The following is a 27,446-nucleotide window of genomic DNA, read 5'->3' on the forward strand; positions in this document are numbered from 1 at the left end:
CAGGTATGTTTTGATTTGAATAAGTCATATAAACCTATCCATCTAAAGTCAGAGCGGCATTTAAAAAAGGCAAAAAGTACTGTAACAAATTAGGGCTATATATATATATATATATATATATATATATATATATATATATATATATATATATATATATATATATATACATATTGAAAGGAAAAACACTTTAGAATAATTCTCCTAAAATTCCCTAAATGTACATTTTGGTCGGCTCTCAGTGGAAAAAAAGATGTAGCGCGATTTCTTTCCTATCTGTCATTAAGTGCAGCATTCCTTTGTGTCAGAAAGTCTTGTCTAATTACTTGTCGCCTGGGGTTTTGAAGCACAAAGCCTCTTCACCGTGAGCAACGCAGGAAGAGGAAGCCTCCCTGAACCGTCTGCCAGTCGGCACAGGACCCGGCTCATCTTAAACACACCAGGAGGGGATCAGCTAAAGGTCAGCTGGACCACCGAATGATCAGACGGTCATTCTTCAGGGTCAGGAGGGCAAAGAGATGCCTGCAGGTGGCAGTAATTTATCAGCTCAACATGTTTTGCATGCCAATCACCTGCTGGTGCAAAACGCCTTTTAATTTAAATGCCGATTAAAATAACTAAACCAACCTTGCATACTGTCACTGGTCATTTTTCAGGAGTCCATCAATGTAATGGAGGTTTTACAATCCAAATACCCTGACTGAAATCATTGTATCTTATCTTCTCTGATGTTATGTTGTGGTATGTTTAGAGCTGTTTTTTTTTTTTTTTACTTCATTATTGAACTGATTGTCACTTTTATGCACGCCGTTGCCCAATGCTTTCCATTTAAAACTCTGTTAAATTATTTGACCTTGGATCAACCCCATTTCCTCAGGCAGAGGTGTTATGGTCATTCCACAGTTGTGGGTGGAAATCAAAGTAGACCATCCCTTTGCCATTATAGCCTCTGAACTTCAAACCCTGTCGTCAACACTGTTTTTTGTATTGTTGTTGTTTTTTTTTTTTACTTCATCTCTAAAGCTATGTTAGAATGCTCCGTTTTCTCCTAACAAAGCCATCAATCACACAGGTGATACTGGTTCTGGTGCCAGACAAACTTTAGACAAACTCTATATATCTTAAAGGTGTCAAAAACACCAAACTTTTAATTAAACGACATGATAACTGTAATTTTCTAGCATTTAAAAATGTGCTTTTCCCTTGTGAAGGTGCACATCTGCGCTCAGCCTCGCTGGGAGTTTCTAAAACACCAGTCTTAGCAAACATATACGTTGTTTTTTTTTTTTTTTCAGTCTTAAAAAAACCAACCCCCTGCATTCCCCCACGCCTGGGGCGACGGCAGGAGTCTTGGCACGACTCCACAAGATCTGTGTCCTTATAAAGGAGGAGCGCGCATCTCCTGTTCTTTCACTCTCTTCTCCCAGAGTTACTGCTGCTGCTGCTGCTGCTGCAGGGCGTCGCCCGCCCATGCTCCATGCTGGCCCTCTGCTGCTCCTCTCAAGCTCCCATTTTGACTTAAATTGATGAAAGGAGACAGAAACAGTGGAAAACTGAACAGCTTTGACAGAGTGAGTCATTAGGAAGACTATTTCCATGATGTTTTCAGGGTGCACTTACCTCGTTATTAATACTGTGGTTTGATGTTCAAATCTTTACCTGGGTATTTGTCAGGCAGATTGATAACCAGTTGTGTGTCTGTTTCTCCTCAGGGATCAGGATGCCGCCCTATTTTACATCAGTGCTGCTGGTCACCTCCATATCAAGCATTTGGGCTCAAGACTTGAACGAGGAAAGGAAAACTTACAAGAAATCCAGAGCCAGGCCGGTAGCTGCAAGTATTTATGATGGACAGGGTGAGACATTTGCAGGAAATTAGAAAAAAAATGACCTATTTCAGTATGTCAGTGTTATGTTGTGTTGCTCACAAACACTTTAGATTTCACCTGCTTCTATCAAGATTTTGAATGCCTGTAAAAGCTTTCAAAGTTTCTCTTGTATTAAAGATTTTGTGTTATTTGAGAAATCCAGAAGGCTTTAAAATAATCCATAATTAGTCCTTGTTAAATATTAATGTGTTAAATGTTGATGAACCGGTCCGTTTATTTACAGAAATGATTGCATGTTTTTAAAAAAGAAAGTGGTGTGAAAACAAATCAGTGACAAATTGGTAATATTTCTGGTCTCTCTCTCTGCCTAAAAAATGTGATTTAAATAAAATAACAGAATCAATTAAATGATATGCTCTCTAAAATGACATTTATCTTATGTTGCCCTAAGTCTCTCATTAATTTGGTTGGAACTAGGTTCTGAATCCAAAGTCGGGAACCAGCAAGATATCCAAAAAGCCAAAAGCTGTCTGCAGCTAAATGTCTCCATCTACCAAGCCAAAGTCGTTAATGTGGAAATCACTCCTGCAGTCCAATCAGGCCGATCCTGGAGCACAGTCAGTCTCTCCATTATTTCTTTAGTGAAGGTTCTGGTGTTGAGAGACGGTTCCTAAACGTTGGATTCATCTTTACTTTTTCTTTATTACCTGAGATTAAAGTTAGTCCCAAAATGAATCCCGAAAACCATCTGTCAAATATTTCTAAGGGACCAGCTCTTGATAAATGTTAGATCTTTACTCAGTTTAGTCCCTCTTTTTAATGTAATCCTTAGTTTTATTTGCATCTCTATTTCCATGATTCAATTACATCATTGGAAAGTAGATATAAATGTAATTAATAAAATATAAATCTTAATCCTTTTGATTAACAATACCAACTGATCTTGCCTATAATCATTATATGAGGTTTTCATTTCAGCACTGATCATGAATAAGTGTTAATCCAGTAAAATAGAGTGGAATTTCTTAGAGATAGCTCAATAAGAAGGCCAATAAATTGTCCTGGTGACTGATTTTTGAAAGATTATGAGACAGATTTGATTTATTGCATTAACATAATTTGACAGTCTTATATTCTAGACCACTGTAACAGGATTTTAAGGTCTTGCTGGTCTGCATGTAGTCAGTTTGCAAAAACTTTAAGGATTTAAACAAGTCTAGTTCTTTGTTCTCCAGCCATCCTGGATGAAGACTGCAGCCTGGAGCTCTCCTTCCTGTTGGACAGTTCTGAGAGCGCAAAAGACAACCATGAGCAGGAGAAGCGTTTTGCGATGGACATGGTGGACAAACTCCAAGGTGCACGGCTGCCGACTGGCCGCAGCTTGAGCTCCAGGGTGGCCCTGCTGCAGTACAGCAGCCATGTTATCAGGGAGCAAACCCTCAGAGACTGGAGGGGATCAGAAAACTTCAAGAACCGGATCACCCCCATTGTGTACATTGGACACGGCACCTACACCACCTACGCCATCACCAACATGACAAGGATCTACGAGGAGGAATCCAGACCAGGCAGCATCAAGGTGGTGATCTTGCTCACGGATGGCGTCTCCCACCCGAGGAACCCGGACATTTTTTCTGCCGTCGCCGATGCCAAGAACCAGGGCATCAAGTTCTTCACCCTGGGTATCACCCGGACAGCCAACAACCCGGCCAACGTGGCCGAGCTGCGACTGCTGGCCAGCTCCCCGGCCTCCCGCTTCCTCCACAACCTGCAGGACGAAGACATAGTGGAAAAAGTCTTCACCGAAGTAGTGAGTATGAGCTCATGTCTTTCACCCGGCAACACACACAGACACACACACACACACACACAAAGGAAAGGGGATGCACTGAGTTTAAACAAGCGTCGCTCCAGAATGTACACATGGACAGGCATGTTCAGGTATTTGACAATGCTTAGGAGAAACAAATGGAAGAATGCGGCTGCCAGATCAGGATTTTCGCTAATCTCTGCAGCTACATAACATCAGTCTGACTGATCTGGCCAAAAGCCTGATATCCACATGTTCTTTGACTATTTTGGATGAATTGACTTCTTTGCTTTATGATCGCATGACTTCTGTGTAAATTTGTCCCTTATATTTAGAAAAATAATTGTTGTGAAGAACAACCTTTACATAAATACAATCAATAAAGCCTGTTACCTATTAAACAATGCCATTAACTTGATTCCCTATTATTTTCAGGCTGCCATAGCTGATGAAGGAGTAAGTGCATACGCTAACTGAAGAACCTTTGACATTTCCGAGCAGCTAATTAGGTCTGACAAACATATCTCCTGTTTTTCAAGTGTCCTTTGGCTCAGAGGTGTGCATGTGAGAAAGGAGAACGGGGACCCAGCGGGCCGGCGGTGAGAATTTCACCATTCATTGTTTCTTTGAAGTGTTTTGAAGTTTTAGGGCGAGATTAAAGATGACCCTTATGTTGCTGGACAGACAGTGTCACACACTGTTTTTGCTGTTCACAGCTGTTGCACCATTGCACAAGTAACCTGATATGGTGCCTTGCCAAAGGCACCTTTTCTGACATTTGTTCCCTTTGCAAGCCTAAACTTTGGAGTATTTTATCAGGATTTTACAGTGGTGCACGGTTTTCAAACATGTAAAGTGTGGTGTGCCTCATGAACCACCAGCAGACCTGCAGTCTGAGAGCGAAGTGCTCTGTTAGGAACATACGGGGTAATCAGAGCTCTGATACATGATGGAGCTTGATTATTAAAGGCTTTATAAGTGTGAAGGAGAATTTTAAATTCTATTTTTGAAATGAAATAGTATAAATATGATCTCACTTCTAATTCTCACCAGAACTCTTGCTGCAGCATTTTGAATCAGCTGAAGGCTTTGAGCTGCATTTTGTGGACTTCCTGATAGTAAAGAATTACAATAGTCCAGCCTTGAAGCAACAAATGCATGGACTACTTTTTCAGCATGACTACTGGACAGAATATTTATAATTTTGGTAATATTCCAGAGGTGAAAAACCCAGATGAACCTCAAATGTTGATAAAAATTAAACTGATCGTTTAATGCAGCCACCTTTAAACTTCAACTAATGAGTGTTCCTCACTAACTCCTTATTCTGTTAACGACAAAACGAAAAACAATATCTGCGCTTGGGCCCTAAATGGCTCATCCCAAGGATCAAGGTTCACAGTTCAAGGTTACTTTATTTGTAGCCATAGTTAGATTTGTTATTGCAGTGGTTTGAAATACCTCTTACACATGCACTGAGGTGGGGGGGGGGATCTCAATACCGCCAAAACCACAAACTATAGCAGCGCTCAAATGGCTCAATGGACACAAAGGAAACAAAAGAGAAGAGCAAAGTTAAAAAAAAATCAAGATAAATATGCAGTGTCTGTGCCATTTCAGCTTGTGCATTTCAATAACCACAGGAACAAAGATGTTTTTAAAACGTCTGGTCATACATTTAAGGGGCTAAGAATTTCCATCCATAGGAAAGAAGCTGAAACTCCCTGTTAAGGGTATGGGATTAATCGTCTAAAACAGACGAGGCAATCCATAGGACCAGCCTGCTGTACAGGGATGATGAGACTAGTTGTTCAAAAAATTCTATGGCGAAATCATGACACCAAAGAAAAGGAAAAAAACAGATAACTTCCAGTATTGCCCTGTGTGTAGCTCCATCCATCCTACTATCAACTCGGCTCAGTTTATCTGTCTCTGCTGACGAAGAGCATCTCCGTGGCAGGATGCTGCCACCGCCATGTTTCACAGTGGGAGTGGTGGGATGTGCAGTATTAGATTTCCCACACACACAGCACTGCATTAACAGTACAAAAGTTGAACATAGGTATTTTATGTGTCTCGTACAAGACTTGTGGTGAAATGTAAACAAGACTTATTGTGGCTTTCTTTTAAATGACTCTCTGCTAACCACCGTTCCACAAAGTTTCTGTAGCGTATAGCTGATAGTTGTCCTGCTAAAATACTCCCCCACCAGTGCTATGAATCTCTGTGTCCATCCATCACATAAAATGTCAATAAAATACATTTATGTTTCTGGTTGTGATGTGACAAAATGTGGAAAAATGGGAACTATTAGGTTTGTGAGGTATTGTAAGGTCTGAAAATGCTCAGGGACCAACAAATACTTTCTTTGAACTGCCGCGACTGTTTCTCAAAGGAAAAGTTTTTGGTGTAAGGAAATTAGAAATGACATTTCCAGCCCAGCAGCGGTAATTTTGCACAATATTCCCGGCCAGTACACTTTAGAATCAATTCCAAACCAAAAAACTGAATGGTTATGCTAACCCACCATCAAATCTAAGGATAAAAAAATAGCAAAAATCAGATCAAATATTCCCACAGAACTTAATTCGTTGTGATTCTCCATTTACTTTTTCAGCCAGCTGTGCGTTTTCATACAACAATACATCATTATGAGCCTGGAGGGACACATAAAACAGGGCCTTTATCTAAGATAAATCGCACATACCGCTCTAATTACCGGGACTGTTTCTTTTCACTTTTAGTCAAACCCAAATTCAGTCCCTTTCCCCCTCCTCAAATAACTAACAGCCTATCTCTGGTCAAGCTCTGAGGCAGACAGCTGGGTGTCCAGGTGTGTTTACCTCAAGAAATTCTTCAAATTCTTACAACCAGACAATAGGGGCTCACGTGGTTGCTCTCGTTAGTTTAATGGCCACCAGGTAGTGATGTCTGGTTTATAGCAACAGATGCACATGTCAGCCAGGTGCAGAAACCGCTGTTCGGACGAGATGCCTTATGTCTTGTAGTAACAGTGACAAAGTGCTGTCAGATGTCAGGCTTCAGATGCTCGGAGCTGCAACAATACACGTCTAGTGTAAGAGTACCTCCCATTTCAAATCTTGCTCAAGACAAGGTTTAATTTATGGGTCTCGGGGGTTACGGCATCAACTGTTAATGTCACTCGAGTTCTTATCGACAAGAGAACAAAATGTTAAACACAGAAAATCACAGAATTTTGACCCCAATTTTGTTCCTCTCCTCAGGGCAAGAAAGGTCGGCCCGGTGATGACGGCACTCCGGGGCAGAAAGGGCAAAAGGTGCGTTTCTTTGATGGAGATCTGAGCCGGGAAATTCCCCGGCAGGCACAGAAGACAAGTTAATGTGGCATCTGTCAAAGGGTTATTGTTAATGTCATGACACTGTTAATTATTTACCTGAAATATGTAACGTGTAAGGAAATTGCTATGTGTGATGTCACTCAAATATTGATTTTACTTGTCAGTCAAAACAAAGTGTTGATTTATAATTCCTCGGTTGGATGGATGGATGGATGGATGGTTGGATGGATGGATGGATGGATGGATGGATGGATGGATGGATGGATGGATGGATGGATGGATGGATGGATGGATGGATGGATGGATGGATGGATGTTAAATTATGTTAAGAGAGCATTAATAGTAAGTACCTTACCTGTAGATAGCTTTCCTGGATTTACCTTTTATTTAGTTTAAATCCAAATTACTTCATCAGGGACAGAGAAGCTAACATCTTTACCAACATGACCCAAACCCAAAGCAGCTACTCTCTTTTCAGAACTTCATCAAATTTAGCCTTGTACTTTAGCTGATTGGTTCATCGTCAGATTCACATTAGGCCTTTATTTAATGGAGAAGGTGATAAATATTTTCACAGCAGATGGCGGCAGTGGATGGTCCAACAATAATGATGGAGAACGGAGCTTGTAAACCATTTGGGGTTAAAGTAACTGACATAAAAGTAAAGTGGTGCAAATATAAAGTATCAAACCTGTTTAAGTGAATGCTAAATTTTTACGCTGCATTCGTTTTCTATTAGGAAGTTGGGCAGTGGAAACTGTACGTGCTCTGTTCTCAGGAGCATGTACATAAATGCTCATAAAGTTATTTTTACTACGTTTTGACATTGATCGTAACTTCTATTTCCATCCCTTTTTGGTTCTACTCATGTTATCCGTTATGTGCATTGTTACAGCTGTACGCCAACTCCAAAAATCCAGAACTAGGTCAGGAAACGTGGCAAGCCAAACAATGAACACTGGAGAGCTACTCGCAAAAGGCTTTCAATAATCTGGCAACAGGGGCGCTCAGGGTACCCAGTATTTAAAGACTGAAGAACCGGTGTAGAGAGCTGTCTTAATTGAACTGCAGGCAGAATATCACAAGTGCATCTAATAAACTAATGGATGTGGCGCAAAAGAGTTACAGACAGCCAAGCCAGAATCATTACCGCAGTTTAGTCATCTTAATGTAGTTTCCAACACGATTGTTTATTGACTAATTATTTAATATTTTCACGAGTGAGATACGTATAATTAAATTAATTTGTCCGGGTTTCTCCGTCTGCTGTACACCAGCCCCTTTATCTCAATAAGTCAACTCCAAATAAAATGTTACTTTGTCAAAACATGAAACTCATCAAGGTATGAACCTAGCAGATGTATCTCAGCTTTGGATAATGTAATTTTTCTTTTCTTTTTTTTTTTTGATCTCTTTTTATTTCTAAAATGTACTTTTTGCAGATTAAAAATCAATTGTTACCAAATGTAACATTTCTCTTTTTTATCAGGGCGAAGCAGGCTTAAGTGGAATACCTGGACGGGAGGGAGCTGAGGTAAATACTGAAACTCATGATAAAAACGGACTATTTTGCTGATACCCAACATCCTGTCATTCAAATTAATAATTATTTTTCTCTATAGGGGAAGCCTGGTTACAAAGGTGATAAGGTATTAAGATCAAAGCAAGAGCTTTTAAATTTTGTGTATATACATATATATATATATATATATATATATATATATATATATATATATATATATATATATATATATATATATATTTTTTTTTTTTTTTTTTTTTTTTTTTTAACATTTGTAATTTCTGCTCAGGGTGAGAGGGGTGAATGCGGCACTCCTGGAATCAAAGGAGATAGGGTATGAAGGTCTTGTTGACGCATTAAATCTACAGTTTGGTGATTTAATTTGTTAATCTGATTTAACAATCTCTTTTTTCACATGTTCGATGTGCTTCAGGGTCCAGAAGGTTCAATTGGAATAAGAGGACCAAGAGGTCTGCAGGTTTGTAATACTTTTTTTTTTTATATTCGTTACTCCTTACACTTTTTTTTTGAAAGAGAGAAATAAACATGAATTATTAAGATGAATCATTAGAGACCACTCTGAGTTACCAACTGGATTTCTATTTGACATAAGGAGCAATTAGATAAAATTGCGCAATGAAACCGTTTGCTTAGGCCATGGTAAGATTTCAAACCCCCTTTATGAACGGCTGTATGGTTTTTCTGCCCAGGGGCTTCCAGGACCACTGGGAGACGTTGGACCAGAGGGGCCTCAGGGAAAGCAGGTCAGGCCATCTTTTAACACATTTAACTCAACTCAGCCCCCATATCTGCTGCCACCTACTCATCTCCCTTTATGATAAGTTTGAACAAGAGATAGGTGCTGTGAAACTTTGGTATTAACCCCTGAGCATAACACTTGTGAGTTCCCTGTACCCCCATCATGACTCACTACAATCATCATAGTGAACATAGGATCTCTTGTGGTCTGTTTCCTGCAACTAAACACAGAGCAAGAAGTGCCTGCAGCAATGTTAGTCTCTCAAACAAGGTTTGCAAGTATCGCCATGTTTGGAAAGTCTGTGTGCCGTGTTTGGCCATGCAAAGAGCTGTGTGCTGTATTAACAAGTGTTAACAGGAGCTTTATTTGTCACTTTGTTGCATGATTTATCTCACTCTCCATTGATTGAGCAATTATATGTTTAAATACACCTACATATTAATTATTATACTTAGGCTACAATGGGTCATAATCATGACATTACACTAATCATTTATTTTGCTTTATTTTCTAATAGGTGCCTAAATCAAAATGGAAAAGAAAAGAAACAAACCTCTATTGCCAAATGAGTTGTCTGATCATTTAAAATCTGATAAACAACAATTTCAAATGAGTCATGAAATGCAAAAATCACAGCAGGCGTTTGTCTTTAATTATTATTTAATATGTGTCGGTTTTTCTTTGACCAAACCCTTCCACCTAGCTAAGTAGGTTTCAAATATTGGTGAAATATTCTTCACATTGTCCCCCCTGCAATTTGCTGTTATGGGTCACGTTTTAGTTTGAGGTTTGGATATGGTGCAGAAGTCATCTTAGCCTTTACACAAGACGGTTGTGAAATCTGGCCATCAAGACAAGTGTCCCTTAGGCCTCTTCAGTCGCTCATTCTGCAACAATGATGCACTCCTGAAAGAGAAACTGCTGGTTTTAATGGAGTTTATTTAACCCATCTCAACTTCACAATGACTCCCGCTGCTTAATAAGGTAATATAAGAGCTGCTGACTTTATTAGTTCAGAATCTTTGAAGTGAGGATCTGCTGACAGGTTTTGGGAAGTCGTTCTTTCACCTGCAGTGGAAAGCTGCTTTTACATCTTCATTTAGCATCTCTGAATTAGCTCCTCCCAGAGGGCGAAGCTACCAGTTAATCTAAGGGTTTGTTCACATCGAATGCGAACAACACGTTTGGAGTGATTTAACGGTCCGCAGTGCAGACGAGATGTTTCAAGCGATGCAATGAGCGAACAGAGCAAAGCAAAACTGTGAACGGTGCGGTAGATGCACGGTTGAGTGAAGCAAAGCTGCAAATAAAGCAAAGCAAGATTTCGCTTGAGTTAAAAAAGAGAGGAGCCAGTTGAGGTGGCTCGGGCATCTGGTCAGGATGCCTCCTGGACGCCTCCCTGGTGAGGTGTTCCGGGCACGTCCCACCGGGAGGAGGCCCAGGGGAAGACCCAGGACACGCTGGAGGGACTATGTCTCCCGGCTGGCCTGGGAACGCCTTGGGATTCCTCCTGAGGAGCTGGCCCAAGTGGCTGGGGAGAGGGACGTCTGGGCCTCCCTACTGAAGCTGCTGCCCCCGCGACCTGATAAGCGGAAGAAGATGGATGGATCAATGGGTTAAAAAAATCCGAACATTTCCGTCAATTCACGTCACATTGAGGTTGCTCATTGTCCATTTATTTAAAGAAGCAAAAAGCAGAATTTCATTATTTTAGATAGAAAGAACTGAAAAAATAGTAATGTGAAGAACTAAAAGTACCTTTTTAGATGGAATATGTTTTGGTCTACAGTCAGGGCTCAATAGCCCATCTAGTGTAATTTTGTTTACTGCTTCTTTAAGTTAAAACAAATGTTTTTTGTGTCGCATATTTTGACAGTACAAGGCTATATTTCTATTGAGCAAATATAGATTTACTGACCCGAAGACATCTGACCCGAAGACATGTGCATGACTCTGTCACAGTTTCTTGGTCTAACCACAGCCAGAGGACTCCAGCCACCCCCACCTGCCTGCCTATCTTGTCACTATTCATCTCTTTTAAAATAAACGTATCAATCGTCACACTGTGCTTGGTTGAATATCGGGTTCCCACATACATTCATTAGAATAAAGGCGTCTGCTGACAGGTGTTTTTTATGCAGATCCAAATCTCTGTTCATAATTTGAACCAAACTTTGGTAGAATAAACCAGATGATGTTATAAATAAAAGTGTGAAGGAAGTGAAGAGAAAAGGGTGAACCAGCTTCAAATCAGATTAGATATGTAATCAGTTGTTTCAGCCCCTCTCATTATTTGAAAACATGTAGATTTGCAATGATTGTTGTCTTTGTTTTTCTGACGTTGGGGCTGTAGACCTTTTATTTCCTACCTCTGAATTAAAACAACATTAAAACACAACAGACCCACAAAACAAAATCTTGTTTTGGCCATTTGAAGTTACATTGTACGCAGCCCAGCGCCAAAGCAAGTGCACGGTTTAGTAAAGCAAAGCATGGATTTTAACCTGCTTTATCATTTTTTACCTGCTGACACTTGCTTGGCTCCCTGGTATATTTTATGTTCTTTGTGTATAAATTAGTTTTTTGGTCGCAGGGAGAACGAGGCCCATCGGGCCCACCAGGAATTCAGGGAGAAATTGGTATTGGACTTCCTGGTCCAAAAGTAAGTCATGGAGTCTTGATATTGTTTGTATTTTATAATTATATTATTCACCTCAAGGGTCACGTTATGAGTTTTTTATTAATCCGTAGGGTGACATGGGCTTCCAAGGCCGACCGGGTCCTCCTGGTCCTCATGGAGTGGGTGAACCTGGTCCTTCTGTAAGTTATGAAGCTCCATAAACTGCAACTTTGAATTGATCTTGTGTTATTTTAGTCTGGGTGACATGTACACTTTGATTTTGTTTACAGGGACCTCAAGGACAGCAAGGTGTTCAGGGGGAAAAGGGGCCCCAAGGAGAAGGGTTTCCTGGACCGAAGGTTATTTTAAGTGCTCTATATTGTTAGGAAACTAATGAAAATAGTTGTTTTTCATTTTTGCTAACTTTTTAAAAGGGACAACTGAAGAATGCAGGAGGGGGAAAACACACAAAAAATATGTTTGTCTGTTCAAACTTAAACTGGACAATTGTAAATCATCCAATCCAAGAAAAAAAAAAAAATCAAGATCTTACAAAGTACAACTGAAAAACAAAAACCAGGATGTAAATGTATTACTGAGCATTTGTAACTCACAATCAGTACCCTACATGCCACTGCTAAAACCAACTAAAATGTATATAAATTAACGGTTTTTAGGTTGCAAATATTTCACATACTGTATGACCCATTGGCCCATCTCTGATTATTTTTGCCAACTTTCCTACTGGTTTAACAGTTTCAAAGAAGCGGGTGGAAAACGTTTGTTTTAGTTGGGGTCAACTAAAACACGTAGATAAACTGTTATCACAAACTAGAAGTAAACCTGGAGACCAAAACCTATGCGGGAAATAAAGGTGTTACAAGGTCAAATAAGAAAGATGGGAATCAAAACAGGGAATGAAAGGCAAAAAAGAACAAAAGAGAAATAGAAATCCCAAACGTGGAACCAAACCAGCATTAAAACACCCACGCCCATAAATTATTCTGATAGAGGTTATTAACATCAATTAATCAGAACATTTGATTACATTCGGTCCTACATTCAGGTTACTGTTTAACATCTAGTGTTACTGTTACACAAGCCACTGCAGACACACACTAAACAAATATGCATGACTTAGTCTGACAGATCCATTATCTGGTCTGTCAAAATTAGCCCCTGTTCTGGTTCACTGACTCTCTTGGTAATGTCTCTGTTGCTAAAAGCTTTGATTCCAGCAAGCCACAGCACGCTGCCGCTGAAACAACTAGAAGACAAATAATTTGAACATTTAGCACAGAGCTGCACCGCTGTTGGTATGGTGTTGAATACTTGGAGAACGTCCCCATTTATTTTTATTTTGTTGTGACATTCCATATGTTGTTACATATTGAAAATAAAAATATTTAAAAAAAACCACTGCATTAAAAGCAAGGTTGCACTATGTAGAACAGTCCAAACTTACCTGAAAGTTTTAGGTTACTTTCCATGAACTTTAACAGAACTTACTGGGTACTTTCCATAACTTTAAAGTAATATATATGATATTTGCCATGGAACTTACTGGGTACTTTCACGAAATGAGATGTATTTTGGAGTAAGATTTGGAAACATTCAGGGAACCTTGTGTAAAGTTTGTGAAACCTTCGTAGAACCTTTGCAGAACTTCCCGGCCACTTCCTGCCTGCTAACTTCTTTGTACTTGGTAAGTTACATCTAAGTCCTGCAAACCACCTGGTATGTTCTGCTAAAGAGGTCCACAAAGGTTGCCTCATTTTTTTTAGCTTGGTTCCTGAAGGTGCCTGGTCAGTTCCATGACAGCTCAATGAAAATCCATGTGGTAAGTTCCAGAAAGCACCAAATAAGTTTGGCCAAAGTAATTGGTAAGTTCTATAGAAGTTCCTTGAGAAATTTCTGAAATACCTGATTAGTTCTGTTAAAGTACTTTGAAAGTGAAATCGAAAGTTCCAAAAAGTATCCAGTAAGTTTTATGAAAGGAAACTTTTTTTTTTTTAGGCTTTTACGGTACTAGTGGCACGTTTTTTTGTACAGTAGGCTGACAGGAAAGGGGCTCAGAATGGGTTTATTGAGTGACACCACCTGGATTCAATGCCACCCATACACGGACAGCCACAGGGGTCTTATCTGGTTCTCAAAAGGGTACCAAAAAAATCTATTTAAAATCCATTAAAAATCCAGGATCCATGTAGGTCCCACTTTTTACTCAGAATGGTCCTGAATCAAAGCATTAAAGGCAATAAACACAGAGACATTACAATATGGGGCTTATTTGTAAATGACAGCAGGACATAAATGATTAAAACCATATCAACATTTTTAGCTACTTAAAATGACACAAAAAGATAAACTCGTGAATTCAAAATCCCATTTCAAGTTCTTAATATTATCAGCTGCAACAAGCTCTTTTTGCTATACTTGCTCTCCCAGCAATAATGCTGATCTGGCTTTTCTACAGGGGGATCGAGGGCTCCCAGGACCGAGGGGGCCGAGGGGACAGCAGGGTGTAGGCATCAAAGGAGAAAAGGTGGGTTGTAAATTTAATTAATGAGTGGAGTTTACTGTAACAGTACACTTACTGAAAATTAAGGAGAATCCCAAAGGATCCCCTGGGCTACGGGATGTTCTGCTATAACATTAGAGAAAGGCTGGGTGGTTGTTTACTACCTTTAACATCTGCTTGCTGTGGGAAAGTTACAGCCAGTGCAACTCATTGCAGACTTTACTGTAATACTTAATAATTATAAACAACATCTACAGTAATTCACATGCTCTGACCTGTTTGTCGTGAAGATAGGCACATTTTACATGTGTTGCCTAACCAAGAAACATTTGAAAATATTTTAGAATCTGATTTGTCTGTGCTTGACAGCCTTTGCATCCCTTTGCAGATTTTAAAGCAGCTGCATAATTTCCAGTCAAGTAAAATCTCAAAAAAAGTTTTAGAATGTGTATCTGCAGCTCTGAGGATTTTCTGTTTTTACATAAATAACATTTTCAGTCAATTACATCAAGTGTGACAGCCTCTCGGCATAATTAAGAAGCTCAATTTTAGGAATTTATGTAGAGTGATGATACTGATAACAGCACTTTGAATCAGGTTAGGATTGCTCCTCCACAGGATTTGAGGGGGGTGCTCTAAATTGCTAGATATTTAATTCTTGAATTTTTTGATTTTTTTTTCTTTTTTAAGTGCTGTAACGATGTGGAAAATTTGTTTCAGTGGTCACATTTTGAGAGCTATGCTGGTGGTGGGGTGCGTTCTCGTTGCAAACATATCAGCAAAAACAATGTAGACAAAATCTAAAACCAGAAACTTTGGACAGGAGAAACTGCAGTTTTAGATCCAGGCAGGTTATCCCATGTTGGATGCGCCATGGGACATAGTTGCAAATCAAATCAGGTAAATCATGCAGCATTGATAGGGATTGTATTTGACTTACCATGGTGGGTGTTTTACTTCTAGGGTGAAATAGGACCACTAGGTTTTCCTGGGCCAACTGGACCAACAGGAGTGGGCATTCAGGGAGAAAAGGTAAACTAAAAATAATTTGATTAAATGTTGCTAAGATTGTCCGATTCTTTACAGAAACAGACCTCATTGTGGGAATTACTGGTTTAAATATGCCTATAATCCATATTAATGTGCAGGGTGTCGAGGGACCAAGAGGTCCTCCAGGAGTCAGAGGAGTTCCAGGAGAAGGCTTACCAGGACCTAAGGTTTGTTCGAAGGCAACCTGACATTATGCAATAAATAAGGAAGTTATTTAATCAAGGAAAGAGTTTAAATCAATGTTGATCTGAAAAGATTTCACATAGTCTGTCTATCTTGTTTGCTTTTATTATTGAAGGGCAAAACCATAGATATACATTCTGTGTATGTAACGTAGGCCTAGGCTTTACTTGTCATACTTTGGCTGAAATAGTTGCTTTCTCTATTACATATCACTATGTAACATGGTAAAATTAAAACCTATCAGTCTTAGGCAATTTAAATCTTGAAAACTCCATTTAAAACAACTTAAAGTAGCTTAAAGTGCAGTAAAACAGCTCACTACATGTTTACATTATTAACTTCCTTACCAATGACATACCAGACTCTGCAGTCTCAGTCTTCATTGACGACAAGAGATTTTTGTCTCAACAAGAGTTCCAGTTGTAGGGCATCCTTGTTTTAAAACACACATTACTATGAAAACATCTTTGCCTCCCTAGAGATTTCTACTATTTATGGTTACTTTGTCAGACCAAATTGTTACAGACAGATAAACTGATTTTAACATCAGACAGAGTTAACCGGAGTAAAAACAAAAACAAAAAAACGTGTTCTAACAATAAATTCATCCATTAAAGAGGTGTTGTCATGTACTATGACCAAAAAAAAAAAACATATATCCATCTTCAAACAATATTGGCCAGTCATTATTTCCTTATGGTGTTTACATTTCCTTTTTTGAGCCTGAAAAGTAGTTTATACAGGGTGCAGTCAGCAGACATAAACATTGTTGTGCCCCAATCTCCTGGCAATACAGAAGAAAGATCAGGAAGCAAGATGGCGCTACTGTAAGAACCAGTAGACCTTCCTGCAACGCCTCACAGTAAAGTGACTGCTTGGCGCGGTCGAAGACCCACCCCGTCAAATGTGTTTTTGTGCTTTTTCACACCTTATCTTGGACTTTTCCTCTTTCTTTCCACACCTGCGCTGGGCATTGCAGACTTGCTTGACTCTCCCCGTTTACTCGTTGCACACATGCGCAACATCGTACCTCCGGTCACATGATCTCGTTTTGGTGAATTAATGTACCCAAAAGTGCTTTGTTTACTAACAAATAGAGCAAAAACAAAGTGTAAAACCTAAAATAAAATATAATAAGTCAACAAGCCGCGATAATTCAATCGGAAAATGTTTGTATGCAACCAGAGTGAGATACTGGCAAAGAAATTCATAAAATCATGGTATGTGACTTCTGTACGGGAAAGAAGCTATTCAAACACGCTCTGTGTAAATTTAATTCTCCTTCGGTAAACCATGAATTAACTGCGATTAACTCCATTTTTTGGAAAGCTGACCTCAGTTTCATTGACCACAAACAGCATGACAGCATGACATATGCTGAAAGATTTCCCTTTGAGCTGAAATCTAAATAAATTCAAGAATAAGTGAGAAACAAAGAATCTTGTTTCCATTAGCCTGGAAAGAGCTACAAAGCAATTTTAAGGTTTTAAGACTCTAGTGAACAACAGTCAGATTCATAATTTACAAACAGGGAAAAGGAGAAACAATCGTGAATCTTCCCTGCAGTGGCCTGCCTACCAAAATGAGTCAAAGAGAGGATCTACGATAATCATTACTAGAGTTTAGAAAGAACAAAATTAGGCTATTTTTTTTTCTTGTCATGCCAGTTCATGCCCTACAGCTCGCTGACCCCATACACATAAAAGCTATTTGGAAAAGTTAAAGGAGCAATAAGTATGTAATCAATAAGACTGTAGAATTAACCAAAATCATTCTCATTTGTAACTGGGATGGAAGTAACATTCCCTATAAAAAATCTCCATCAACAATGTCCTAGTCAAGTTTTTCTCCTGTCAAAATCAAAGGCATGGTGCAGAACGACTTCGGTGCAACGTGTAGCCCGTGTTTACTTCCTGCTTCCTGAGCCAATCATATGAGAGTTTGCAGGGTTCCCAAAACAGAGCGAAGCATTTGGTATTTTATGTTGGCAAAGAGCAGCGGCCTGCAAACATGGACGCCAGTAAGAGAAACAGACCAGAAATAGAACAAAATATAACATACCCATCCTGAGTAAGTAAAAATTCTGTCGGGTCTCACTGCAGCAACAGATCATTGTGGAAACGACATAGGCTGTTGTCAGTGGCAGGCTATTGTGTATGTATTGTTCCAATTTGAAACACTAGGTGTCATCATTACTTATTGCTCCTTTAAGGAAGCAAAATAATAACATGTTGCGTGAGCACTCCCATTTCTAATGCTGCCCTGGGTAACTGCCAATGTGGCCTATATCACAAACCGTCACCATGCATTAATAACCTTTTCTTCTCAGGGTGACCAAGGTTTACCAGGAGAGCAGGGGGCTACTGGAGAAAGAGGCTTCGGTGAGCCTGGTCCAAAGGTAGAAGTCAATTCTTCTGACTAGAGTTTTCATTACTGTGAGGATTCTGCAAGGCCTCATAAAAATCCACCTGAAATTACAGGGAGAACCTGGAGCCTCAGGACTAGGTGGTCTGCCTGGTCTCCCGGGTGAAGATGGAGCTCCGGGCCAAAAGGTGAATTATGTTGTGCAGTGGTTGACCATAGCATTTTTTTGTCCACTCATGTAGAATAAAAAATAAATCATTAATATTAAAAGAGCTCATTGTTTACTCATCTAAGGGTGAGCCTGGTTTACCTGGCTTAAGAGGTCTTGAGGGAGCACAAGGAATTGGCATTCAAGGAGAGAAGGTACATTACAATGACGTACTCCTGTTTAGGAGTCACAACTTATTTCACTCAGCTCATGTCTGGTGTGCTCTCTGTCTCAGGGCGACCAGGGTCTGAGAGGAATTCGTGGACTACATGGTCCTCCTGGGATTCCAGGACCTTCTGGACCAAAAGTAAGAAACCTACTGGAAGATAACAAAAAGTAAAATATCGTTGTTTGAAAGCACCACCTGACAAAACTGGAGCTTCAGCCGTTGTTTGTCCTCCTTTTAAAAATATCATGGATTTGCTGTTTGTGAAGATTTATGCCACACTGACAAAGCAGAGCCAAAAGACGTAATCTTTAATTTGATGTTGGCAGGACAAATGCTTCTTTACCCATGCGTGATTGAAGCCAACGTACCTTGCCGATTCTCTTCCCTCAGGGTGAACGTGGAATTCCAGGTCCGCAGGGCATGTCGGGGCAGCCAGGACGGTCCATATCAGGTCCAAAGGTAAAATACGGATCTGAACATGGATCTTGGCAACAAACAGTCAAACTGTCAAATAAAACCTGATGCCAGAGATGAAATGAAAATAAAAAGCTTACGTAAGTCATCAGTTTGGCATTGCTGTTTCATCATATTCAGGGCGAAGTTGGTCCTGCCGGTCCTCCTGGTCCTATTGGAGAAACAGGTCTTGGTCTACCAGGCCCTAAAGTAAGTGCCATTACTTAAGATTTAGATTATTTTTCCACATATCTATGCTCAAACCTGCTACGTCAATGTTCATAGTTTTTTATTTTTTTAATCAGGGTGATCGAGGACTTTCAGGTGTACCAGGTCCAGCTGGTCCGAAGGGTGATGGCATTCCAGGCCCTGAGGTATTTTCATTTAAAACATCAAGTGTGCACATCTTAAATATCTGGAAAAAAAATTCTCAGAAACACTTTCTGTTCTGTGTCCAGGGTCCTCCTGGCATGCCAGGGTTACCAGGTGAGCCCGGAGTAGAGGGAGTGGGAATTCCTGGTCCAAAGGTTTGTCCCTGTGAACTTTAATTATCTGAACAGTTCATCCCCCTCTTTGTGTTTCTGTTGACCTTATGGGGACACTCATCTCTGTTTCAGGGGGACATTGGCTTTAGAGGGCTGCCAGGCTTGCCCGGCCCACCAGGCGAGGGCTTACTGGGACCACCAGTAAGAAAGATCTCATACACTGCAGTTGCATCAACAACACAACTCAAACACAGTTTGCACATTGTAGAAAATTAACAAAATTTGCTTGGAATTTTATCCTAATGCGGGCAGTGGAAATGTAACTCAGAATAAGCGGGGTGGTATTATGACGACTCAATATCACATTATAAATTAAACAATATGTTGTGCTGCTGTGGACAGGTGCGTCTTAAAACGCAAGTTATTGGAAAAACTACTTTTAGAAAATTCAAGGTCTTGGGGACGGGGGAAAAAAAGAAATACAAGACAATGTTTTTCTAGGGTGGATTGATCAGATTTTTTTACAGCTGGCATAGCATTGATAATTCAATTCAAATAAATTTTATTTATATATAATTCATGAAACATGTCATCTCAACATGTCGTCTCAAGGCACTTTACAAAATCAAAATCAATCAGATTATACAGATTGGTAAAAAAAAAAAATTTCTTATATAAGGGAACCAGTTGATTGCATCAAAGTCTTGACAAGCAGCATTCACTCCTGGAGAACCATAGAGCTACAGGGAGAGTCGTCTGCATTGTCCATGGCTTTGCAGCAATCCCTCATACTGAGCAAGCATGAAGCGACAGTGGAAAGAAAAACTCCCCATTAACAGGAAGGAAAACCTTCCTGTTAAAAGTTTGAAAGCCTCACCTGATGTCCTCCGAACATTCTTCTTGTCATTGTAGCCATTTTTTTCTCAGAGGGCATTGTATTGAGGCCCTGAAAAGAGAGTGGAAAAAATGTCACTTACTTTTCAGGGCTTCCATATTTTCAGCATATTCATGCAGGCAGCTGAAAATTTCTGTGAAATTTGAAGGCATCAATTTTGGTGATAGGGCTTCTTCACTGGTCAGCGTCCTCTCAGTCAGTGATGACGCAAAACTTGCTTCAGTGTGAGCAGCTGCACTGACGTTCCAGGAGTTTACACTTCATGGTATAAGCAGGAGTATTGGTGAATTGTTGCTGATCATATTAACAAGTTTCCTTTCATCAGATCATGTCACTTTGAATTAAATTGTTGATACTGGGATTTAATTAGGTGTCCCAAAACAACATAGCAGAAATGGATTTGGAGTAGTTAACAAAGTCTATGTTAAAGCTTTCTCGAAGCTCTCAACTCAACTCTATTGAAAAATCTTGAACAGTGCTTAAAAGTCGTGTCCATGACAAGACACCGGAAAATTTAAATGCATTCTGCCAATTCTGCCAAGAGGAATAATCACATAACCCGGCAAAATAATGCCAGAACTTTGTTGACGCCTACTAAAAGTATGTAGTTTCTCTACACCAATAGTGGTTATACGCCGCATATTTGCCACAGGGGGCCAAGTTAAAATGACTTGCTGGGCACAAAAATTCAATTATGTTTTGTAATTGAAAACGTTAAATAATTATTTTTGAACTTTTGTTTTTCATTTTTACGTGCAATGTAATGTTTTAGTGTTATGAATAGATATCCAAAGTATTGTTGGATGTTTGCCTTATTGAAAGAAAGACACAATTTCCAAATTATTGGGGGTCTATTTTTTTTTCTAGAAAACAACTTTGCTCTGAACTTTGCAACAAGAGTAATCTTTCCTATAAATGTTTGCAATTATTAAGCCAGGTTTAATTAATGGCACACCCATTAATTAAATCTGTATATAAATAAAAGGATGTTTGTGTTCCTAGCTACTAAGAAATTAAAATAGATCATATCTAAGAATATCTATTTTAATATTGTGAATTTTGGTGAAAATCACAACCCCTCCTTCATACCATAATTGATCATTTGGACTCCCATGTTGCTTTCGTGCATTTATCCAAATATCATTTGGGACGCTTGTATATATCTGTGCCTATATAATTTTAATGATCTAAAGACTAGAGGAAATCCTCATTAATTTGAAACATGTGCTCCCAGTTCTTGCTTTTTAAACCTTGAAGTTGTATTTTGGATTTTCCGTTCACTTTATATAACAGATACAGGAACATAAAGATCTTATTAGTAAAATATTTAGAAATTACCATATATTACCACTGTCACCAATTGTTCCAATACCAGATCATCTCATGTGTGTTTTAATACCTCAGCATTTCATATTTCTTGTTTGTTTGTTTTTTGCAAACCTAAAATGGAAAAATGTCATGTTTGTTAGTTTGTGACGGACCTAAGTGTGGATAGCCAATGGTAAAAAATTTTAAAACTTTAACAATAAAAGGAGGAGAACTGACACGTAAAAGTAGGAGAAACAGGTCTTGAAATAAAGGCAGGAATTGAGCACCGCAGTATATAGCAGCTTAACAGAAGTATCCAGCAATAACCAGTGAGCTTGAATTCTGAAGGAAGAGTGGAGAATGACACTGGTGAGTGAATCTGGTGATAATGTGGAACATCTCAGACGGAAAGGGAGCAGGGAGACTGAGGGAGGGACACTAATTAACATGAATGGAGCTGAACTAATAAGACACAAAGAAGCTACGAAATTAAGGGAAAATTCCAACAGAGATCTAATCCAAATTTACAAGACACAGAACACAAGACAATAAACACATTGAAGAGAATAATGAACACAGGAGTAAACAATATATGGCGAGACCTTTGGAACAAAATAAAACAACAGGGAAATGATTAATACTCAAACAAAGAAAACCAAACACCTGTGGAATATAATGAAAAAGGCATGTATTTTAACAGAGTTAGGTTAATTTGGTAAAACATATGGTGTCTCTTGGTCATGCTGGTAGTGAGTAAAAAAAATGCAAAGTAAATCATACATAGAACAGTCTTTTATAAGTGTTTGTCTTTTCAAACACAAGGTAGTTTTTACCATTGCCTTATATTGCTGAGACTGTGCAGAAATTTTCTGATTGCAGAAACAAACATTTTTTTTGTCTATCAAAATGTTTCAGATATTTTACTTTGTGCAGATTTTCAGGACACTGATTCATAAATCTGACTTTTTCTTAATATTAGGGTGTTGTTGGAAGGCCAGGACCTCCAGGTCCAGCTGGACCTCCAGGAGCAGGTATTCAAGGCCCAAAGGTAAATCAGAGATTTTATTTAATGTAACTCACTTTGAACAGAAGTTATACCATTGATTTTTGTTCCACGATAAAGCTAGTTTTATTATAGGGTTTTAAAAGTTTAATAATCTTTCTTTCTTAATCTTTCTTTAATAAAATTCAGTTGTTTTAAATTGTAATCTCAGGGTGAGCCAGGATCTCAAGGCATGACTGGACCTAGGGGGGCTCAAGGGGAAGGATTTCCTGGACCTAAGGTAATGGGTTATGTATGATGTATTATTTGAACAGTTATCAATATCTGATTTATATGCCTCTTACTGAGAATTGTTTCTCTGGTGGGGCAGGGGGATCGGGGCTTACAAGGAGAGAGGGGAATGAAAGGTACAAAAGGAGACATGGGGGATCCTGGACTCCCTGGAGAAATGGTAAAATGTAAAATAATGATTCATAGTTTTTAAGAAGTGCGTGTGTGTAAAAGCTAGCATTCATCACACACTGGTCATAGGCGAAGGTAAAACTGTTCATTATAGCACTACAAAACCAACACAGTGATTGTTTTCAACTTTATTTTTTTCAAATAACAGGGGATAGCAGGTGGCAAGGGCGAACCAGGCCTTACAGTAAGTTAACTAACCCAAATTTTTGTGTATTTAAAAATGAAAACCTTTTAGTGTCAGCTAATATTATTTTCTTTCAATTTACAGAGAGACGACATTATAAGACTGATCAAAGAAATATGTGGTAAGATGGCCACTCAACTATATCTTCATGTTTGCTGTAAATACAGTCATAGCAAGAGAAAGTACACCATCACATTTCTATAGTTTTAAAATGTAAATGATCTGACAAATAACAGGTGTTACATAACTGTAAATGTACACCACAGATTTTATTCTGTAAATATTCATTAATTTTATACAATTTACAAATCTGTGGAAAACTAACTACAACCCTGGAAACATAAAATTCCACAATTTAAAAGGAGGAGCTGATGTTTAGCTGCCACTTTGACAATAAGACAAATAATTCAACAGAATTTAGATTAGAGAATCTGCCATAATGTCAAGCACAAGACAAATTATTAAAAACATCACTCCCAAACATACAAGGGATTGCTGCAAAGCCATGGACAATGCTGACAACTCTCCCTGTAGTTCTACGCTTCTTCAAGAGGAGTGAATGCTGCTTGTCGGGACTTTGATGCAATCAACTGGGTTCCCTTATATAGGAAATTTTTTTGACCAATCTGTAAAATCTGATTGAATTTGACTTTGCAAAGTGCCTTGAGATGACATGTTTAATGAATTGGCGATATATAAATAACATTGAATTGAATTTAATTGAATTGAATACCAGTAGGGGGCATCACAGAGCGGGCTGAGCCTTTCACCACCAGAAAATGTCATCACCTCTAACAGACGGTACAAACTGATGAGACCCTCAGGGAAATCCTGTTCTTGGCCAAACTGAGCCAGAAGACCCCGTATTGAATCTGAAAATTACTTTACCAAGTATTTTAAGGATCTTTGGTGCCAATCAGGTACTGGTTCTTTCTATGACAAGGCAAAAGACTGCTTAAACCTAAGGTCTTGGTGTGTGGGTCTGGAATAGACCGCTTCCATTCTTTATCATATAACCATAATGATCAACATAATTCAACACCATAGTATGACAGTCATAACACACACATACAAGAAACTGAAAGATTTGTGCTTCGATCATCATTAGTATCATTTGTTGCATATCAGCATCAATAGCCTGACTTGAATTATATGAGGAAATAATAGACTGGCTCAGCTACTATGTTTCAGCCACGTTCTGTCCTGCCTTACGACATCCATCTTCACAGCAGTACAAATTTTATCAAGCAGCTACTTTGATCAAACACAATACAAAAGCACTCATCTTTTAACTGGATTTCCTCCCTTTTCAGGATGTGGCATCAAGTGCAAAGAACGACCCATGGAACTTGTGTTCGTCATCGACAGCTCAGAGAGTGTCGGCCCTGACAACTTTGAGATCGTCAAAGACTTTGTCACTAGGTTGGTGGACAGAACCACCGTCGGACGCAATGCCACCAGGATCGGATTGGTTCTTTACAGTCTGGACGTCCTTTTGCAATTCAACCTGGCTCGTTTTTTGACCAAGGAAGACGTAAAGGAAGCGATCCGAAAAATGCCTTACATCGGTGAGGGCACCTACACAGGGACGGCTATAAGGAAGGCGACTCAGGAGGCTTTCTTCAGCGCACGGTTCGGAGTCCAAAAAGTAGCCATCGTCATCACTGATGGTCAGACAGACAAACGAGAAACCGTCAAACTTGACATAGCAGTGCGGGAGGCTCATGCAGCAAACATTGAGATGTATGCACTGGGGATCGTTAACTCTTCTGATCCCACACAGGCTGAGTTCCTGCAAGAACTTAATCTCATAGCCTCTGACCCAGACAGTGAGCACATGTACCTCATTGATGACTTCAATACTCTCCCAGGTGATGATTGGAGTCAGATATGAATATTCATTTCCATCTGAAGTTTGAAAGTAATCCCAATTAACATATTTCTTCGTGTCTCTCCTCAGCACTGGAGTCTAAACTTGTCAGCAAATTCTGTGAAGATGAAAACGGTGCCCTCATTTACAATCAGATCCAAAACGGACCATGGAACGGCAACAATGGGCATGGTCTTAATAGATTTAATGGAGGACACAGTAATGGATACAATCGCTTTGACAATAACGGCTATGGAAACAATGGAAATGGGAAAAGGTACGAAGAGGAAACTGAAAACCAGAGAGTACCCAACAGCAGAGGCCGTGGTGACACATTCACGCTGCCCATAAGCGCTGACCCCCTTCCTCTACAGGTACTACCAGAAAACTCCTCTGAATTATTTGCTTAAAACACATCTTTGATTTAATCATCTGATGTGTTGACTTTAGGTAGTGGAAGATGATGATGGGGAAGATTTAGACCTGAGGGCCCTAGTGCAGACTGGAAGCAGATCATCTATATTCAATAAAACCACAATGTCATCAGCTGTGAAAGCAAGATTTGACTCGAGGGAGGAAGCCTTATCATCATCATCATCATCAACATCAGCACCAGCAACAGCAGTACCGTCGTCATCTTTGTCAACACTGGGGTCTGACACACCTTCAAACTCTAATCAGTTGCAGCCTGTAGTGAGTCCAGACTTACCTAAAGGTGAGCTCTACATTTCTACTCAAAAGCCCATATCTAGAAAAGAACATAAACATTTAAAAGTATGAAATCCAATCTTGCTTTATTCTTTGCTTTTACTGTACATATTAGCTCACTGCAATACGGTTAAGACTTAGAGGATTATTTATAGATGAATAGAGCAGAGCTCTAAGAACATGAAATACATCAGGTGTCCACCAAACTACAATGTTTAAACCTTTCAGAACGGTTAAAGTAATCATTGATGACATTAAACTCCATTATGCAGCAGATTAGGCCCTGTCTTTTGAGTAGTTTAGATGATAATTATCCAACCACCCAAGTATGGAGGGCCAAAAGTGCCATGACATAAATACGTTACACAAATAATGTGTGTGTGATGATTTAAATAAAATTAGAAGTAAACGTTACATTAATTATTTATTTTTTTCTAAAATTACTTTGATTTTTAAACTGTTTTTAAATATTATTAAACAAATGCGATGACAATTCACATTTGAATTCATCATATCTTTCATTAATTACCTTTTTTCATTCATATTTATTTTAAATATGGTAACTAAACATAAATCTGTTAGTTTTGTTTTGGGGTCACATCTTTTGAAAACTCATTATTTGTTCTCCAGAGGTCCCTGCTCTTGATCCTCGCTGCGGTCTAATTTTGGAACAAGGAACCTGCAGAACCTACGTGATCCGCTGGTATTACGACAAACAGGCCAACGCCTGTGCACAGTTCTGGTACGGAGGCTGCGGTGGGAACGAAAACCGCTATGAAACCGAGGACGAATGCAAGAAGACTTGTGTTCTTTTGAGAACAGGTGAGCTTCATCCATGGTTCTGAAATCATATGTTTGGGGGTTTTTTTCGTCTTTTTTCATAAAAACACCAACAACGTTTTTTTCTGTTTCAGCTGGATAAGAAGGCAAGTCGGAGAGCGGCCTCGATTACTCTGGAGTCTCAGCATTTATTTGTGTTCAGCAGTTTTCTTGTACTTTTCCAAAACAGCTGTCGTCAGATACAAGAAGCACATGTTGCTCAATAGCAAATATATTTGAGAAATTGCTAGTGTGACTGAAAATGTATCCAACAATCTGCTAGAAAAACTGACTTTATTACCTCAGGACCTGAACTTGTAATGATATTGCTAAAGAAAACCGGTTGTATTTAGAAATTGCTTCTGAATGTAAAGGGGAACACTACAGAATAAGCAGCGCCAGACACCTCTCCAAGCTATGTGTTTAGGCTGATTATATATTTCCAAACAGAAAGCCATAGTGAAATGTTTCCTATAACATATCTTTTACTACATATCTGATTGTTTTGTGATTGTGTTGTTTGGGTTTGTCAAAGGCAGCTGTAACTATCGAATGCTGCTTTAAATAGTCCACTGCAAATTTCAGGATAATGAAGATAAAAGCAGTCTTTTTTATATAGTGTGTGTGTATATCTGAACTAATGTTGTCTATGATTATTATAAACTAGTAAAGTGAAAATGATGTGTTTTTTTGTACATGTTGTTTTTTTTATAAAAATAATTTTCAAACATATTTCCAACTGTGCTTTTGTTCGTGTTTTTTTTTTTTGTTTGTTTCTGTGGTCAAAAGACATTCATATCCGTGTATTTTAACTGTCTTCCTATATGACACTGACATTTTTGTAAAAGTTTTTGTAGGCATCTGCTATGTCTTTTTAAAAATTAAGCATCATTCTTGAAATTTCAA

The 27,446-nt window shown here is 39.0% G+C and overlaps 1 protein-coding gene across 1 annotated transcript; it reads left to right on the plus strand.

Moving 5' to 3' along the window:
- Positions 1-1,435: 1,435 nt before the first annotated feature.
- col28a2a (collagen, type XXVIII, alpha 2a) lies at positions 1,436-27,239 on the plus strand. The gene is made up of 36 exons (XM_036139264.1): positions 1,436-1,568; positions 1,710-1,853; positions 3,062-3,636; positions 4,072-4,092; positions 4,176-4,235; positions 6,882-6,935; positions 8,446-8,490; positions 8,579-8,605; positions 8,768-8,812; positions 8,912-8,956; positions 9,189-9,242; positions 11,832-11,900; positions 11,990-12,058; positions 12,149-12,217; positions 14,335-14,403; positions 15,343-15,411; positions 15,528-15,596; positions 17,942-18,010; positions 18,093-18,164; positions 18,271-18,339; positions 18,420-18,491; positions 18,744-18,812; positions 18,948-19,016; positions 19,112-19,180; positions 19,265-19,333; positions 19,424-19,492; positions 22,474-22,542; positions 22,709-22,777; positions 22,868-22,948; positions 23,108-23,143; positions 23,228-23,264; positions 24,457-25,014; positions 25,104-25,387; positions 25,464-25,728; positions 26,352-26,543; positions 26,636-27,239. The coding sequence occupies exons 2-36, from the start codon at positions 1,718-1,720 to the stop codon at positions 26,641-26,643; spliced, it is 3,702 nt and encodes a 1,233-aa protein (XP_035995157.1). The 5' UTR covers positions 1,436-1,568; positions 1,710-1,717; the 3' UTR covers positions 26,644-27,239.
- The last annotated feature ends 207 nt before the right edge of the window (positions 27,240-27,446 follow it).

This window comes from Fundulus heteroclitus, chromosome 7 (assembly GCF_011125445.2).
Source record: "Fundulus heteroclitus isolate FHET01 chromosome 7, MU-UCD_Fhet_4.1, whole genome shotgun sequence".
In the NCBI taxonomy this organism is placed as follows: domain Eukaryota; kingdom Metazoa; phylum Chordata; class Actinopteri; order Cyprinodontiformes; family Fundulidae; genus Fundulus; species Fundulus heteroclitus.

What these genes read in the sequence shown, in the direction of transcription:
- col28a2a (XM_036139264.1), top strand. Translation starts at nt 1,718, where the DNA reads ATGCCGCCCTATTTTACATCAGTGCTGCTGGTCACCTCCATATCAAGC. An exon ending in TTGGCATTCAAGGAGAGAAG is followed by an intron (nt 18,340 to 18,419) that starts GTACATTACAAT and finishes TCTCTGTCTCAG; the next exon opens with GGCGACCAGGGTCTGAGAGG. An exon ending in CTGACCCCCTTCCTCTACAG is followed by an intron (nt 25,388 to 25,463) that starts GTACTACCAGAA and finishes TGTTGACTTTAG; the next exon opens with GTAGTGGAAGATGATGATGG.